The sequence below is a fragment of the Pteronotus mesoamericanus genome, unplaced genomic scaffold (assembly GCF_021234165.1).
Source record: "Pteronotus mesoamericanus isolate MK-2021 breed Mesoamerican mustached bat unplaced genomic scaffold, CSHL_Meso_final contig_1205, whole genome shotgun sequence".
NCBI classification, from domain to species: Eukaryota; Metazoa; Chordata; class Mammalia; order Chiroptera; family Mormoopidae; genus Pteronotus; species Pteronotus mesoamericanus.
The window spans coordinates 1,057,007-1,074,362 of record NW_026555044.1 but is presented as its reverse complement, the minus strand read 5'-3'; the positions used below and the strand labels follow the sequence as shown (position 1 = coordinate 1,074,362).

General features: G+C 56.3%; 1 protein-coding gene across 2 annotated transcripts; it reads left to right on the top strand.

The window, feature by feature from the left end:
* The first annotated feature begins 3,324 nt into the window (after positions 1–3,324).
* On the top strand, positions 3,325–16,995 carry KLHL25 (kelch like family member 25). 2 transcript variants are annotated; one of them, XM_054585299.1, is made up of 3 exons: positions 3,325–3,473; positions 13,804–15,603; positions 16,677–16,995. In XM_054585299.1, the coding sequence occupies exon 2, from the start codon at positions 13,815–13,817 to the stop codon at positions 15,582–15,584; it is 1,770 nt and encodes a 589-aa protein (XP_054441274.1). In that variant the 5' UTR covers positions 3,325–3,473; positions 13,804–13,814; the 3' UTR covers positions 15,585–15,603; positions 16,677–16,995. The 2 variants fall into 2 exon arrangements, with proteins under 2 accessions (XP_054441274.1, XP_054441275.1); XM_054585300.1 differs by lacking the exon at positions 3,325–3,473 and having other exon boundaries at positions 13,706–15,603.
* Positions 16,996–17,356: the final 361 nt, after the last annotated feature.

Genomic DNA, 17,356 nt, shown 5'->3' with positions numbered 1-17,356 from the left:
AGCCATCTTGGACCATAAGGCAAACTCGCAAATGGAAACCAAGCATTAAGGTTGGCAGAATGGAAACAGAGGAGCCCGCATTCCTAATAACTCTAGAGTTAGCAAACAGTCATGGATTACTTAATTTTAGATGTATTTTGCACGAGCAAGAAACAAACTGCTGTTTTTTTAAAGGTCAGTTATTTGGGGTTCTCTGTCATAGGCACAAAAGTATATGCTAACTGACATGAGATTTATTTAAAGTATTTCAAAACTGTGTATAAAACTTGCGTGAGGAACCAAGGAGTTAGAGATATCAAGGTCCCTGCCTTCTCAGAACTCCCTATGCAGTGAGGTGGCCTCACAAATAAGTGGGTCATCATAACATTGGCTGGTAAAGGCTGAAAGCGCGGTTATGCTCCAGGGTCTACAGCAAGGACTAAGACCTATGACAAAGCAAGCTTCATCTCCTCTTTTCCTTCCAACCCATACCTACAGTCACTAGCTCAACCCGTGCTTTTGCTCTGATCTCATTCCATTGCCTGTATTTTATTTTAATATATTTCAATATGTAATTTAAGCACTGGAGTTGAGGAGGGGGAGAATAATAATGTGGACCAGATTTTAGATGGTTGGCACTTCAACCTCACAGAGAACCTAAATGGAATAATAAGCAATGGCTATGAACTGGCTAAGAATCAATTTTGTATGTAAAGGTTCATCCAACCAACAATTATATAGATACTCTAGCTCTAGAAAATTGTTCAGATGCTAAAACTACGAATGTGATCGGTGTCATTTCTTTAATGGACCAATTACTTTGTGGCTGCCTTTTTCCATTGAAGGCACCTTAACAGCACCATTGGCCAGCTCTTACCTCTGGCCAAGACTGCTCTTAAATAGCATAACTCTCATGTCTTAAAAGTCTCCAGCTCTGAGCCAAATGGAGACAAATCTATACAAAGCACTTTCTAGGCGCTACACCCATTACATATGTTCTCTTATTTAATCTTTACAGTAAGCCTGCAAGATAGGTTCTAAGATCCTCCCTTCACCTGTAAGAGTTTGACATGCAAAAACCTAAGCAATTTGCCCTAGCTGGGTAGCTCAGTTGGTCAGAGCGTCATCTCAATAAGCCAAAGCTGTGGGTTTAATCCTTGGTCAGAGCACATACAAGAATCAACCAATGAATGTGTCAATAAATGGAACAACAAGTGGATACTTCTCTCTCTCAAATCAAGAAAATTCTAAAAAAAAAAAAAAAAAAAAAAAAAAGGAAAAGGAAAGAAAAGAAAAAAAGCCTGAGTTACCTGCCTCCAGTCCTTCTACATGGTACTGTTTCGCACCCCCCCCCCGCCCCCACACACAAATGCCCTCTTTGGCAGTGTCTTCCCCATCACCTCACACAGCCTTTTAAGCCTGGAAGCTCTCCTGTCCGGTCTAAGCAGATTTCTATCCTTGGGCTCTCCATTTCCTCATCTCCACCAGTCGAAATCCTACCCCTCCTCCCAGTCTTTTGTGCACCTCTTCCTTGTCCTTGACCTCCCTCCAGTGGGGCCTGTCCTTCCTGGGAATTTTCCCCATCCCATGCTTGCTCTTACAGCTTTTTATATTTTACCTTTACCCTCTGCATCCTTGACCTACCGGAATTATCCATTTCCCGTAGGAAGGACAAAAGAAAGGACGCTTATTGCGCACTTACTTGTTGTAGGAGTTTGTCTCCATTAGTCTTGAAAATAATTCTATGAGGACTTTGGCCCTGCCACATGCTAACTGATGGTCGTTGGTGCCAATTCGATGCTAACAGGAACCCCCAATTTGAAGTGCGATGAAGAACATTTTACTCATTGCAAACAGCGCAACTGTGAGAAAGCATCGCTGGGAGTCGGCCCTCAAGCGAGGCGCCCCCCTCAGGAGAGGCGGTCCAGCTGCGAGGTGGTTCTCTCCTCACAGCAGGCTGGGAGGAGCCCTGCGGCGGGGAGGCCCTCTCCTCACAGCATCTCACAGTACCGCAAGGAGGCCCCTTCAGAAAAGGCTGCTCTGGGATTTGACGTTCAGGCAAGGCATCCCTCTTCTCACAGAACCTCACAGCACCCCAGGAGGGCTGCTGGGTGGTTTGGCGACCCTCTCCAGGTCTGGCCAGGTACTCAGACATACTCTCTGGCGACAAGGGAAAGCACACTCTCTAGCCACCAGCAGCTGACTTATATACAGGGAAGTCCCCGCCTCAGTCCCTAATTGGTCCATCCTCATGCAAATGAGGACTCTTAAATGCTCCTGTTTGATTGGTACGAAAAGCACTGTTCTGATTGGTTGGAGTGAAGCTGCTCTCATTGTCGTGAATATGCTAATAACGGGGAGGAGAATAAAGCTGTGTGCATCTCCAATTGGTTGGGGAAATTCTCAGTCATATTGGTTGGAATAGGATTTCAGGAATTATTTTATAAGGGTTGGCTCACTGAGAGAAACACAGTGCGGGCAGGCAGTTCAGGGTAGCCAGCAGGCAGCTTCAGTGCCGGCTTCTCCCCGAAGCCTGGCTTGCCTGAGCCGCCCCCGTGTAGAGAGGGCTGCTAGGCTGTGTTTAAATTTGAGCTCAGTGAGCCACCAGGAGCCCTTCTTGGTGGATATCTTCTTACTCAGGGTCAACATACTCGGTCCAGATGAAGAAACTTGATACTCAGCAACCTGAAGTGATGGAAGGAGATGAAAACCCTGAGGTAAAGAGAGATTACAGATCATTCCTGTCACCAGACTAGTACATCCCGCAGGCGTTTGTGGAGTGAATTAATGAATGGATGAATGAATGGATATTTAAAGGCCTACTTAGAAAAGAAACTTAGAAATGACACAAGTAGGAGCGCTTCGGTACCCTGAAAAATACATATTCCAAATAGAGGTAGGGTTAGGGGCTGCAGAAAATCCCAAACATTGAACCAAGGGTAAAAAGAAAGCGTTTCCTCAACACCTTCGCAAATAAAAATGTAGCTCTGCAGACCGGGTGCAGAAGAGGCATCTGCAACCTATAAAGCTCCCACCTTCGGAAAGGTCTAGAACACCAATGGGTTTTGTTCTCAAACTTCCTCAGCGCTTGAGAGAGGGGGCGGGGAACAGGCGCCTGTCCCTTTAAGAATCTGGTCGAAGTCCTTCTGCTCTCCCTGCCCCGCCCCCTCACGGTACCGGTGCGTTGGGGGAGCCCATCCCTTCATCCTTCTGCGAATAGAACTATGGGTTCGGACGCCCATCCGTCACGGAGGCTCCGTCTCTGATTGGCTGCTGCGCTTCGGGCCGGGAGGCGGGGCGGGAAGGCCGGAGAAACTAGTTTGTTGGTGGCGCCGGGGCTAAACCGCAGCAGCAGCGGCTCGGGAGCTGCGGCGAGCGGGGGAGGGAAAGCGGCGGCGGCGGCGGCAGAATTTTGGAGGCTCGGGCAGCCGAGGGTCTGTGATCGCAGCGAGGGCCAGGGGCTGAAAGCGTGGCGGGCGGTGGCGCCCCGAGCGGTGAGTACCGGGACTGGGCTGAGGGCGCAACCTCGGCCCGGGTAACTGTGAGCCGGGCCGCCGGCGTTGGCACTTGTCACCACCCCCGAGCCGCCCCAAGTCCTGCGCGATCTCCCGTGAGAAGCCCCGTGCTGAGTGAGCTTCTGCGAGGCTGGGCTCCCGGAGCCGCACCGGGTACCGCGGGATCTGGGGCGGGGGTGGCTGGAGACGGGGACAATGGTGGGGGGTGGGGTGGGATTGTGGTTCGCCACCCTGTCCCCATTGCCGGCTCCTCCCTCGTGCCTGGGGACCCGGAGAGGGCATTTGCCGAGAGCTCTGGGCGAGGGAATGAATTGTTTTGCAAATAGATGTTGCGCGCGGGAGCAGCAACTGTTTCCCTGGGGAGTGGTTGATTCATTCAGTCCGCGGACTCTCTTTTTAAAAAATTACTATCGATCCTGGAAAGAGGAGGCTGCATACCTTGGAGGCTGTGAGCGGCCCGGCGCTGCGCCTCGGCCGGGCCAGGTCCCCACGCACTTGACACCGAGGGCCAGATGGCCGCCTGCCTCGTGCAGAGCGGGGCAGAGGGGTCTAACCAGGGAAGCGTCCGCCGCCCCGGGGACCCCGGCCGTTTGTGCCCCCCCCTTACATGGCCCCTTGTCCGGGTTTAGAGAGCTGTGGAGGCGCAGAAAAAAGCCACAGGCCCGAAGTCCCACACACTTGCCCACCGGGCGACGGCCACCCTCCAGCCGGCTCCTCTCTTCCCTCTCATCCCGCCCGGGCCCCAGGACCCCACCACTGGGCCACCGCCCCACTGTCCCTTTCCTCCCTTGTGGTTGCTTGAGAAGCTTTTCCTGTGAGAGACTGGGCCCCAGAGGCACTGGGCGCTTTTGTTGCTGCTGCTTCAGAACCCCCAAATTTCATTTCCATTATCTTTGAGCAAAGAAAAACTTTATCCAGAACTGATCAAAGGGGATGGGGTGGGAGCAGGCCCAGGCCCCCGCAGGTGTGGTCTGGGTGTTCTTGGGTCCCACTGGGCTGCTCGGAGCAGGGTGAAGGCTCCCTGAGTATAGGCCGTCCCTGGGGAGTCAGCACAGAGGAGCCAGCTGTTTGGGCCTTTAGGTTTCACTCTGGCGGTGGAACAGAATGGGGGGCGTTGTCGGGGGAACTGGGAGGAGAGGCAGAACCCCATTTTCTTATCAGGGACCCGACTCTGGTGACTGTGATTTGGGTCAGATCCGTGGGGACCCAGGGCCTCCCTCTCCCCATTCATAGGTGGGACTGATGGGCAGGGTGTGCTGTTGGGATTTGTAGAGGACGCAGATGAAGGCTCGCATTTGGGGTCTGGGGAGAGGTAGGACACAAGGTCCACCCCACCGGGGGCAGGTTTGGTGTCCTAAGACCGGGCGGGTGTCCTTGGGTCCCCAAGTCTTACCTGTGGGGGTTGACTGAGTCAGCCTTGTTTCAGTCTCCGCAGCTATCTCGGTCTTGGTCTGTGGTAATTCCATTTATCAGGAAGTGATCAGGGAGTTTGTGAAAAGGATGGTAGAGAGAAATGTTGGGAGCCCTCACCCTGGGGCTAGGGCCGGATCTGTGTGTGGTGCAGAGAGAGGAGCTGTGGGTGAGTTGCAGCTCCACATGCCTCTTAATAGCATCTTAAACCTGCGGGAACTCAGTGTGGACAGCGGAGAGCGGGAAGGAAAGAGGACGACCGCCCAGGCCTGGGAGTGAACGGTCTGCAGTCGCAGAGGCTCGGGTCTTCCCATTTATGACTATGAGACACGGTGGAGCATTATTTAGCGGGTGGTTTGTTCATTCATTTATTAATTGATTGATGGTTTGAAGGGTTTTGATTGGAACCCGCTTTCAGGGAGCTCCTAGGTGAGGGTGTGCTGGAGCGGGGTCGGGGCCGTGACACACGGAGGTGCGTGCGCACGCAGTTCCTCGGTGATAGGGCAACAAGGGGAGCGGAGGGGACACAGCGGGGGCACCGGTGGTGAAGACTTTCTGGCGAGAGGGTGCCTTGATTAGGTCAAGATCCGAAAGGCACGCCAGAGCCCATATTCCAGGCCCTGGGCGGCTGCTTTCTCCCACCACCCACTCAGGCCTCTCCCGGAAACAAACTCGTTGCTGACCCTCAGTCAGGTGCAGGTTGAGGTTGGGGGGATGCAGGCAGGAGGTGGTGGAAAAGTCCCCTGGGGGTTGCAGTGTCCTGGCCAGTGCAGTGCAGTCCCCAGGAAGATGGATGGCTTCTGGACACAGCCTTTCTGCTCAGGGGGTGCTGGGAGAAGCCACCCCACCAGTCCTAAACACCAGCCCACTGCCTGAGCCTTCGGTTGCTCCGGGCCAGCGTGCAGAGTGGGTGTGGCCTGGCCAGGGAGGGGCCAGCAGAGCTGGCAGGAGAACACAGAGTGGCCAGACACAGGCAAATCAGTGGGCTGACTGAGGTGCTGGGTTTCAGTTAACGTGCTGAATTTCATAATTGAATTGCTTTAGGTAGCAGGACTGTTGAAGCATTTTCCCAGCCAGAAAACACTTAGTTGGAACAACCGAGGGTGGGGGGAACGTACCCATCGCCAGCCTTCACTCCCAGCACCCTAGCAGGACTTCCCCTTAGTAACCTGGCTCGGTCCCCAGGTGAGGGAAGTCGGCCCAGTGTCCACAGCAGGTTCGGTTCCAACGCTTTTCCTGGACCCCCAGAGCCTGAGCAGCACTGCCCACATCCTAGTCTAAAGGTAGCTAAAGTGATGGCTGTCACTTTCAGGCACTCGCCCTGCCACACTGGCTCCAAGTCCTCCATCTGTGAAGGGCCGGACGGAGATGCGGTGGGGTGGGGGGCAGAGAGAGAGCTCGGGGACGGAAGGGCTCTGCTCTGTCTCTTCAGCATGAGGGCACGGGCTGGGGGACTGGACATGGGTCCCCTTGTGCCTGTGTGGCGGTGACCAGCCCACCCCTGGGGCCTCAGCCACCTCTACCCACTGCTGTTGTGGTGTCAACAGACTGCTCTTTCTTGCTGCCAAATCTTTCCTTCCAAGTCCTGTCAGTGCCTTTTTCGTGTAAAAGGGTAGGCATTTGTGGCTCATGGAACTGCTTGTGAAATTGCCAGCTCTGTGGTCTCAGAAATGAAGTTTAGTTGGGACATTTCACTGTATTTCCTGAAGATATGTAAGAGCCTCCCCAGCCATCCGTCCCTCCTCTCCCCATAATGGTCTCCTGCCTCCCTGGGCTGTGTACAGAGTGTGGACAAGGCTTTCTGGGCCACAGCCTGTTTGAGTGTGACCGAGGCTGAAGGTCAGCTCCACCTCTTCACCATCCCGCAGCTGGAACCGTCATACCTGGAACCTGTGGGCAGAAAGAGCACTTAAGGGGGTGGGGGGCTGGGAGTCCTCTGCCCCTCCCTGGCGGTAGGAATTCAGGTAGGTCCCCCTAACTTTTGGGGCCTCAGTTTCCTCTTCCGTACAATGCTTCCAGCAGATGTGTCGCTGTAAAAATCCCTAAAGATCTTGCAGCCTCTGGTGTTAAGCAGTTTTATAAGCCTTGAGTCATTGCCTTAACCCTCGTGGGCAGGAAGTTTGAGAAGAGACAGCCAACAGGGTGCAGGGGGCACCGGATCAGAATTCAGGAGTTCTGGTTCCAGCTCTGCCTTTGGTGTGTTGTGGGGCTTTGGGCAAGTCACTGTCCCTCTCTGGGTCCCCCTTTTTTCTTTCACCTGTAAAAGGGGGGGTACAGTACGCCAGCTTCCAGTTTCTTTCCCTTTCTTGGTGAGTGGAAACTGAGTCAGACTTCCCCAGTAACACAAGAGCCACCGGCCTGTCTTCCCTCGGTGCCCTGCTTCTGCCCGCTGCGCCTGGGGCCCGCCGGTGAAGGGCCTGCAGGGACTGGGCGTGCCCGTGGGTGAGGGGCTGGTGAAGCCAGGGGCCTGGGTTCAGGGAGGAACAAGCTGGGCCCAAAGGAAGGTGGCTTGTTTCCCAAGGTTGCCCTGACTGGTCCTGGGTAGAGAGCTGAGCAGAAGATGTGGGGGAGCAGTTAGGGTAACCCACTCCCACACCCCAGAACAGATGGAGTGGGACCTAGCCTGTGTGGTTTCTCCTGGGCACCGAGCCTAGAGCCACCTCTGAGAGCAATGGACAAAGAGCTCCCAGGAGCCAGAGGGATTGAAGGGAGCCCAGGAGGAGATTTCGGGGCTCCTGCCTGCTGCACACCAGGCTTTGCCAAGGAGGTGCCTGCAAGACCAGTTGGATGGCTCCTCCCATGAGGAGGCGGGGCGCTGAGCAGGTCCTGGGAGACTGCCGCCCCAAGGGAGGGGCACATGCGCCCAGGTGGCACTCCCCACCCACCTCTGTCAGCGGGGGAGACACCTTCACTGTCAGCAGATCCCTCAGAGCAGGACACAGGACTGCAGGGAAACCGGAAGCCTCGCTCATTTTCTACCTGCTCGTCGGTACCCAAGGAGAAGCTCACCACGGATCAATCTAGGCTGAAGGGAATTCCTTTCCTAATTAAGATAAGAGAGCCTTGGCTCCTTTGCTGAGCTGCCTGCCAGGTTTGCACTCGGCCAGGCGAGATCTGTCTGATCTGTCTGAGCGGGCGCGAGGCCGAGAGCTCTTCTTCTAGAAAGCCTTGGGGCTTGCATCCGGCATCCAGAGTTCCAGTGCTACCGTGTCCCCTTCCCCTGCCTGGTGGTGCTGGGCTCACCGCACAGGGCAGTGGTGGGACCTAACGGCCCACTTCTCCGGGTCCAATGTCCTGACCTGTAAAATACAGGCGGTCATTGTACCTGAGGCTGTGATGGGGATTAGCACCAGAAGCACTCAGAACAGTGCCTAGTGCATAGTGAGTACTCAGCAGCTATAATTTATTTTTAGTAGCATTGTCATTACCATTCATCACGAGCTGTTGTTTTCTTACTTGCAAATTGTAGAAATAGTGGGGCATGTGCTCCGCTTGCACTTCTGGCCCTCTCGTGGGTGGGTGAAGTCATGTGACTGGTTTTGGCCAATTAGATGGGAGCAGGCACAATGTGTGCCCCTCCAGGCTGAAAACTGAACTGTCTGTGCCACACTTCCAGAGTGCTCTTTATCTCTTCTCTTTGGCAAGGTGGCCACTCTGTCTTCTGGGTCCCTGGGAGCAACAGTGATGAGACAAGCACCCTCCTACCACCACTGGAACCACGATGCATGTATTATGAGCAAGAAATAAATCTCAGTCCTCTAACACCACTGGGATTTGGGGGTATTTGTTGCTGCAGTATAATCCAGCCCACCCTGATTAAAACAGTCAAAACCTTGTCAGGCTTGATTGTGAGGATTAAAGGATTAAATCTGGCAGTGTGAGATGGTCCACGGTAGTCATGAGTTTGATTTGGCTTCCTTCCCTACCAGAAGCCACAAGTGTTGCTTCACCATTCAGTAGGGTTTCACAGGCCTTGACCCCTTACCTCATGTTTGTACCTTTCCTGGGAAAGCAGAGCCGGCCATTCCGGGCAAGGCTGGTGCAGCACACATTCCGAACCCATCCTCCAGGGGCGACGCGGCCAGATATCGACTTGCAGTGTAGCTCTGGCTGCCCGGCCACCGGCCACCGGCCACCGGCCACCAGCCACCGGCCACCGGAGGCTGCAGTCAGCCTGAGGCTTCCTATCCATCATGGACGCTGAAGTCTTAGGCGGCCTTTCCTGAAGTGTGCTTAACATTTGGGTGCATTAAGTAAAAAGGCTGGAACACGTGGACAAGGCACTGAAGCATTTGCCCGCCCCTCCTGGTCTCCTGGGACCCTCCCTCCCCTTCCAGGCTCTGGCTGCAGGCAAATGGGAGGCCACATGTAGGGTAACCTCAGGACCCCCTGCCTGGCAGGGACTGTATGGTGGCCCTGTTCGTTGATCATGACCTGAGCACAGCAGGTGGGAACCAGGTTGTCCCACCACGTACTCTGTTGGGGTGTGGAGGTGTTGGGGTTCTGGCCCCGGGGCTTGAGCTGAGGGCTAGGCTGGCCATGCACCCCACCTACTCGTCGTGGAGAACTGTCTGATGCAGGGACACATGGGTACTACCTGAAGAAGAACGCCATTGATCACCAAGCAGTGTATGAAAAAACATCCTCACCCTGCGCTGAGCCTGGCTCTGCTCTGGGCCAGCCTCCATAGCCGGCCCGTCCCCTACAGGAGGAATGGGGCTGAGGTGAGGCGAGGCTGGGGTGAGGCCTAGGGTGGGGGTGGGGCGAAGTGGCAACCAGCAGGCTAACCACATGAAAGCAGAAAGTGTGCATCATATAATTCTTGTAACAGTACTGCCGGTGTGAAATCTTTCACAACAAGAAGCTGGAAAACAAAATCAAAATAAATACACAGCAAAAATATAAATTCTAACCCATTGCATTTTAAATTAAAAACAGGGTACATATAATTTTTGAAAAGTATACATCTTTTTTTTTCTTTTTTAGTAAAGAAAGGACCATTGAAAGGCAGAAACATCTAGAGAAAGAACCCTTTGTCTGTTAATTCACTTGTATCTGGAATGATCTGTGGCCCTGATTCAGTTACAGCAGTCATACTAATTTTCCTTTCAATTAACAATTAGATTTGTCTGCTTAATAGGGTGCTTAGTTTGTTTTCCACTTGAAAGTTGGAAGGATGGATATGCCTGCACCCTGTGGCTCCGTGAGGTGCCCCCAGACACGGGGGTGGGTCCGGCATTTGAGCCGCAGCATCGTGGTGTGTCCGCTCCGAGCCCCGGCCTGGGAAGGCTGTTGCCTCCCGCAGCCCTGCGTGTGTGTGACGAGTGAGTCGTGCCTAAGTCCTCCACCATTACAGCTCTAGGACTAACCCAGCCAACTGGCTTGACAAAAACCATTGGTGTTTTTCCTGATTATAAAAACACTACATACTCGTTAACAAATCAACCAACTTAAGAACGAGTAAGACTGAAAATCTGCCTTACTCAGAGTGGAGGCTGGGGCTGGAGTAGCGTCAGGAATGTCTGTCGTGTAAGCGGTAGTAACAGCGACAAGAATAAAGCAGCAGACGAAGGAAGCAGGATAGGCCCTGGACGTTCTGAATGCTTATCACTTACTGCCTCATTTAATCCTCACAATAGTCCTATAAAGCAGTGATTGTTTTCAACATCACGCTTTGGCTGGGAAAAAAGAAAACAGAAACAGAAGACCCAGAGAGGCGAATTAACTTTGCCAAGGTCACGCAGCAATGGCTGAGCTGTCTTCAGGGGCCCTGTTCCTGACCCCTGGCCCCGAGGAACTCTGGACGTTTCCTCACGGCTGCAGTGATCACCTCTGGTGCATTTTTCTCTCAGAACAGAGGCTTTTGACTTTCTGCTGCTGGAATCTTCGAAGAGCATGGAGAGTTTTTCCTAAGGTCTTACCCACAAGCTATTTTGTTTCCTTGTGCATTTAGTTCACTTCCAAGGACGGTGAGAAGTGAGCTGGGGACATGGTTATTTGGTGCACCGAATGGCTTCCCTGCAGGGGAGGGTGACAGTGGGGAATGGAGGTGTTGCCCGAGGCCCATCGCTCCCCTTAGTGGGATGACGAGCTGCCACTCTGGAGCATGGCAGTGTCGTGCAGTTCTCCGCTGTCCCTCAAATCCATCAAAGCGAGGACGATGCTTAGGTAACTGAAACAGTTCTGTGATACGTACAGTGTTAGAACTGAGTCTGATTTACTCTGGCCCCCCGGAGGCAGGGGCTGTGGAGATGGAAGCTTCCTAGAGGCCGAACAGACCTGATTTTGCACAGTCTTGAATGCTCGCCCTCCTGCCGCTGGAACCTCTGTCCTACATTCCTGGTATCCGGGGCTGGGTGTGTAACTGGTACTGAACACTGGCACTCAGCTCATGAAACCCTTTCCCTCTGTGTCTGGGTGGCCTCCCTGGAGGTGGAGGGGGTGGGGGGACCCACCGGCTAAGACCCTTATCAAGGTGAGCAGTTTCTGGCACTGAATCTGGTGAGTCCTTTGAACTGCTTGCGAACCTTGGTGGTACGTGACAAACCCCTCTCAAACAGGCAAAAAGCACATCTAGGGGCAGAGGGGCGCGGACAGCAGGGACCAGCTCTGCCTCGCCCTGCGGCTTCCGTCTTGGGCAGCGCACCCACCATCTGCTGCTGCTCCCGGCCTCTGTCTAGTCCAGTTTGCAGCCCTGGGACCAGAGCCTGCTTCATTCCCTGCAGTTCACCAGACATCGTGGACAAGAGTCTTCTTGCCCCATCTTGGGTGTCAGGCCCGTCACGGTGGCTGGGAGTATGGCACAGGCTGATTGGCAGGCCAGGGTCACATTCAACGAACTTTTGGGGCCCAGCGATATGCCGATCTGGCCCTCCAGGGCCAAGTGCCCAACGTGGGATCCTGTATCTGAATGGACTAGAGTGGAGGCTCCTGAGGACAGTCAGGTGTCAGTGCTGCAAAGAGGAGGGCATTGTGCTGGCTCCTGTGACAGGAGCTGCAACACACGTCACTGTCGCAGCCATCTTGGCAGCACCAGCCACCATCCCAGCCATCGTCTTTTCTAATTTGGATGCAGCTGGACAATAAGTTAAGTTACATGCCCTCCGCTCAGAGGTGCCTAGGCCAGCGTTTGTCTTGGGTGGGAACCTGCTTGGGTGTGTCACCGGCTCTTCACCTGTGTGGGACGTTTGCGTCAGCCTGTAGGCATCTAGGTGCTGAGCAAGACGCCAGTCAGTTCCAGGGCCCCGGGATGATCCCCGTTGGGCTTGAAAAGGTCGCCACATGCCCTCAAGCGCAGGGCCAGCATGGCTGTTCTATACGGGCAGGCCCTGCTTTCTGGCGCTTTCTCAGTCTTGGTCCTGATTTGTCCCGTTCCTCACCCCATTCACAAGGAGTCCCTGCCTAGATCCCTCACAGGGCAGCCCTGTCAACAACACCCCACAGAGGAGGTGGGGTCCAGCTCATGCCCCACAGCCCCAGCGCCAGCTGCCTCAGGTGTGGACCTGGGACCTGCCGAGGGGGACCAGGGAGGAGGGAGGGAGGGAGCGTGCTGCACAGGGAGGCTCTTCTGAAGGGGTCACAGTGTGTGCATGTCCACATGTGACCGTGCAGGAAAGGCGGGGGCTGTCCACTCTGGTCAGCCAGGGGCCAGGCCCTGTGAGTGTCTGTGGAGTCCGCTCCCCCAGGAGTAGGTATTGATGACACCACGGTTACACACCTGTGGTTAGCAAGGCAAAGAGCTGGCATTCCGTCCCAGGGCTGCCTGTAAAATGGAATCCCAGAGGAGTCTGGCACCACAGATGGGGCCCAAGCCCAAGCGTTCAGGGCCTCATTCAGCTCAAGCTGAGAAATGGCCTGGCTCCCTGGCTGGGCTCAGGGTCAGGTGTGGGGCAGGTGCAGGCAGGTGCTCAGGGACCCAGAGCAGGCAGGGCCCTCAGTAACGCAGGTGCTTGAGAGGGGAACTGAGGCAGAGCTCAGCATCAGAACCCTGACAAGAGCCCTCCAATCTGGTCCCTCAGCATGGTGGGGACAGGATGGATGAGTCACCCGATGAACGGCCACGTTTTGGAAAGTGTCTGATGATTGAGTAACAGAAACCGGAATGAGGATTTAGCAACCACAGCGAGATTTGAGGAAACATGTTGCAGGGTCCGGAATTCAGATGGCGCAACTCAGCTCTGAGTGGGGTGCATCCTGCGGGCCAGACCAATGTAGCCTCCAGTCTCCGTGACGCTGGTCCCAGGGCAAGGCTCAAAGGTTATGCCCCGTAACTGCCAATGAATGAGCAACACTCAGAAGCCTGAGCAGGACAAGGTCTTCACTTTACAGAAGGGCAGGCTGAGGTGCAGAGGAGGGGAGAGGTGCCTGTCATTGAAAATATTCAAGTCCCCCTGCAGGAATCCGTCAGTCTCCTTGGGCCAATGGAGGGTGGAGAAGGGGCCTGAAGCTGGATGGCCCACTGCTCTAGCCCCTTGGGCAGCCGCTTTGCCTCTCTGGGCCTTGCTTTCCCTGCTATGGAATGGGGGAATGCCATCAAGCACACATGCTACTTAGCATCACCCCGGCGTTGGCTTAACCAGGCCAGGGACACCATTGGCACATTCTCATAACCCCGGGAGGCAGCCCTGCCTAAATATGAGCCCTGGGGTGGCTCATATGCAGGCCAAAGGTGTTTGGTTCCAGAGCTGATGCAAACTCAGGAGAACAAAGCCTGGTTTCAAAGGGCAGGGGTGAAGGCCAACCTGTGCTGCCTGGGTGGTCCTCAGTGATATGACCTGTTGCCATAAGGGACAGTGCTGAGCAGAGAGGTGTGGGAGAGGGCCAGAAGCTGGGGAGCCAGGGCCTGTGAAGTCACTGCATCAGGAGTAGCTCCTCTTACCTGTGGCCTTGTTTCCCGTAGGTTGGCTCAGCATGTCAGTCAGTGTCCACGAGACCCGCAAGTCGCGGAGCAGCACGGGCTCCATGAATATCACGCTCTTCCACAAGGCATCGCACCCCGACTGTGTGCTGGCTCACCTCAACACGCTGCGCAAGCACCGCATGTTCACCGATGTCACGCTCTGGGCTGGTGACCGTGCCTTTCCCTGCCACCGTGCTGTGCTGGCCGCCTCCAGCCGCTACTTCGAGGCCATGTTCAGCCATGGCCTACGTGAGAGCCGGGACGACACAGTCAACTTCCAGGACAACCTGCATCCTGAGGTGCTGGAGCTGCTGCTGGACTTCGCCTACTCGTCACGCATCGCCATCAACGAGGAGAACGCCGAGTCACTGCTGGAGGCGGGTGACATGCTGCAGTTCCATGATGTACGGGACGCGGCCGCCGAGTTCCTGGAGAAGAACCTCTTCCCCTCCAACTGCTTGGGCATGATGCTGCTGTCGGACGCCCACCAGTGCCGCCGGCTGTACGAGTTCTCCTGGCGCATGTGTCTGGTGCACTTTGAGACGGTGCGGCAGAGCGAGGACTTCAACAGCCTGTCCAAGGACATGCTGCTGGACCTCATCTCCAGCGACGAGCTGGAGACGGAGGACGAGCGGGTGGTCTTCGAGGCCATCCTCCAGTGGGTGAAGCACGACCTCGAGGGACGAAAGGCCCACTTGCCCGAGCTGCTCCGGAGCGTGCGGCTGGCCCTGCTGCCGTCCGACTGCCTGAAGGAGGCTGTGTCCAGCGAGGCCCTGCTTACGGCGGATGAGCACACCAGGCTCATCATAGACGAGGCGCTCCACTGCAAGACCAAGATCCTGCAGAACGACGGGGTGGTCACCAGCCCCTGCGCCCGGCCGCGCAAGGCAGGCCACACGCTCCTCATCCTGGGTGGCCAGACCTTCATGTGCGACAAGATCTACCAAGTGGACCACAAGGCCAAGGAGATCATCCCGAAGGCCGACCTGCCCAGCCCCAGGAAGGAATTCAGCGCCTCTGCGATCGGCTGCAAGGTCTACGTGACGGGGGGCAGGGGCTCCGAGAACGGGGTCTCCAAGGATGTGTGGGTGTACGACACCGTCCACGAGGAGTGGTCCAAGGCGGCCCCCATGCTGATTGCCCGCTTCGGCCACGGCTCAGCCGAGCTGGAGAACTGTCTCTATGTGGTGGGGGGACACACGTCCTTGGCAGGCGTCTTCCCGGCCTCCCCTTCTGTCTCCCTGAAGCAGGTGGAGAAGTACGACCCCGGGGCTAACAAGTGGACGATGGTGGCCCCCTTGAGGGATGGCGTCAGCAACGCGGCAGTGGTGAGCGCCAAGCTGAAGCTCTTCGTTTTCGGAGGGACCAGCATCCACCGGGACATGGTGTCCAAAGTCCAGTGCTACGACCCCTCGGAGAACCGGTGGACGATCAAGGCCGAGTGCCCCCAGCCGTGGCGGTACACAGGCGCCGCCGTGCTGGGCAGCCAGATCTTCATCATGGGAGGTGACACGGAATTCACTGCCGCCTCTGCCTACCGCTTCGACTGCGAGACCAACCAGTGGACGCGGATTGGGGACATGACCGCCAAGCGCATGTCCTGCCACGCCCTGGCCTCGGGCAACAAGCTCTATGTGGTGGGGGGCTACTTTGGGACCCAGAGGTGTAAGACCCTGGACTGCTACGACCCCACTGCGGACACATGGAGCTGCGTCACCACCGTGCCCTACTCACTCATCCCCACGGCCTTTGTCAGCACCTGGAAGCACCTGCCTGCATGAGGAGCCCCCGCAGAGCCAGGTGAGCCGCGCCCGGGCCTGCTCCCGCTCAGGGTAAAGGCCGCTGTCCTGCAGGGAGGCTGGGTCGGGCAGCAGGGGCGGGGGGGCTCTGGGACCCTCTCTCAGAGCCACAGCCTTGTGCTCTGCCCCTTCCTGGCAGCTGACCTTCAGCAAAGCAGATAACCCTTCTGCCAAATGGGGAACAGCCAGGCATGGCCACGTATCAGAATCACCAGAGGTCTTTTGTCCATGAGGAGCATAGGCCAACCTGCGAAGTCTGAGGCACAGTCTCCACACGACAGTGTCCTCACTTCTGACACCAGCTGCAGGTCAGGGGCTCCCCAGAACCACCACAGGGTCACGTATCACTGCAGGGCCTCCCAGGATGCACTGAGGCTGGTATGTTCAGTTACAGTTTACTGCAGGGGAAGGGTACAGATTAAGATCAGCCACGGCCAGAGATGCACGGGGGGGACAAGGGTGGTCAAAACGAAAGGCGTGCGCATAAGCACCACGTCCCGTCCCTGTGGGGCCAGGACAGTGCTCCCCTCCTGGCATCAGGGAGTGACGACATGCTAAGAACGTGCCCCCTAGGACCGCTCACTGGAGCCTTCACATCCAGAATTTTCATCAGGGACCCAGCACTCAGCCCAGATCACCTGATGTTCCACGTGGTTACTCTCAGTCTCCAGGTCAGCTGGGACAGCGCGACCCAGAGCCCCCACCCTAGCTCACATGGCGTCCCCACTCCCGCCCCGAGCCAACCCACTCCTGTCAGGTGTGACAGAGAGCCCCTCCCAGAAGCCAGGGCAAAGGCCAGGCCTCTGTTTGGACAAGGCTGAATTCTCTGCCACAGAGATGGCCACACCCGGCTGCAGCTCCACGTGAGTCCAGGGGGCCGGGCTACAGGGGCCGGCGCCCGGACTGCGTTGCCTGTCCCCTGCGGGGTGAAGGGAGATGCAGGTTCACTGGAGAACAGCCTGCCCGCGCGGAGGGCTCGCTGTGCTTTTCCCTTTCAGAGTCACCGTGAGACCCTCCTCGGGCATCTGTCACTGTGGGCGTGATTCCATTCTCTCTCTCTCTGTTGCCCCACAGGCTCTGCATGTTTCTCCCCCCCACGGCTGCAGCCCTCACTCACGGAGGGGCCCTGTCCCTGTGCGCCACAGCCGGAAGCTCAGCCGGCCCCGGGCCAGTGCTCCAAGTGGCTGGCAGCATTGGTCTTGCAGGACATCCTGAGCTTAGACAAGAGACGTCGTCTGCAGTGTGGTGGGCCTGCCTGAGGCTTTTCCCACTTTGCAGTGGCTTGGGGGGCGGGGAGGATCTTCCATGGGGTGTGTGCCGACGCCAGGACTCCCTCGGACTCCGGGAGGAGGACACGTGTGCAGAGCTTTGAGGTCACCGGTTTCAGCAAGTCCTGGAGGGGGCCTGTGGGGCCAGCCGGGAAAAGCCCTGGGTGGGCGGGCGGGAGGGCGGGCAGCACGAACAGCATAGCCTTGTTTGGCTCGGGGCTCCCCTGTCAGCATTGTAACGTCACCCGCAGAGGACGTCCCAGGCCCCGGGGAAACGGCCCGGCAGGACTGAGAGCAGAAGTGACAAGGAGAAAACCGAGACCACATTTTTAAGCGGCAGGCACCACCTCACTAGCAGGTCACACCCAGACCACCAGGTTGCAGAGGGAGTCAACTGTGCGCCGCTTCCCAGAGGTGGCCTTGCCCTCTGTGGCTTTGCTGCCTCCGCTCAGGCCAGCCGTGCCCCATGTGTAGACCCAGACGTTC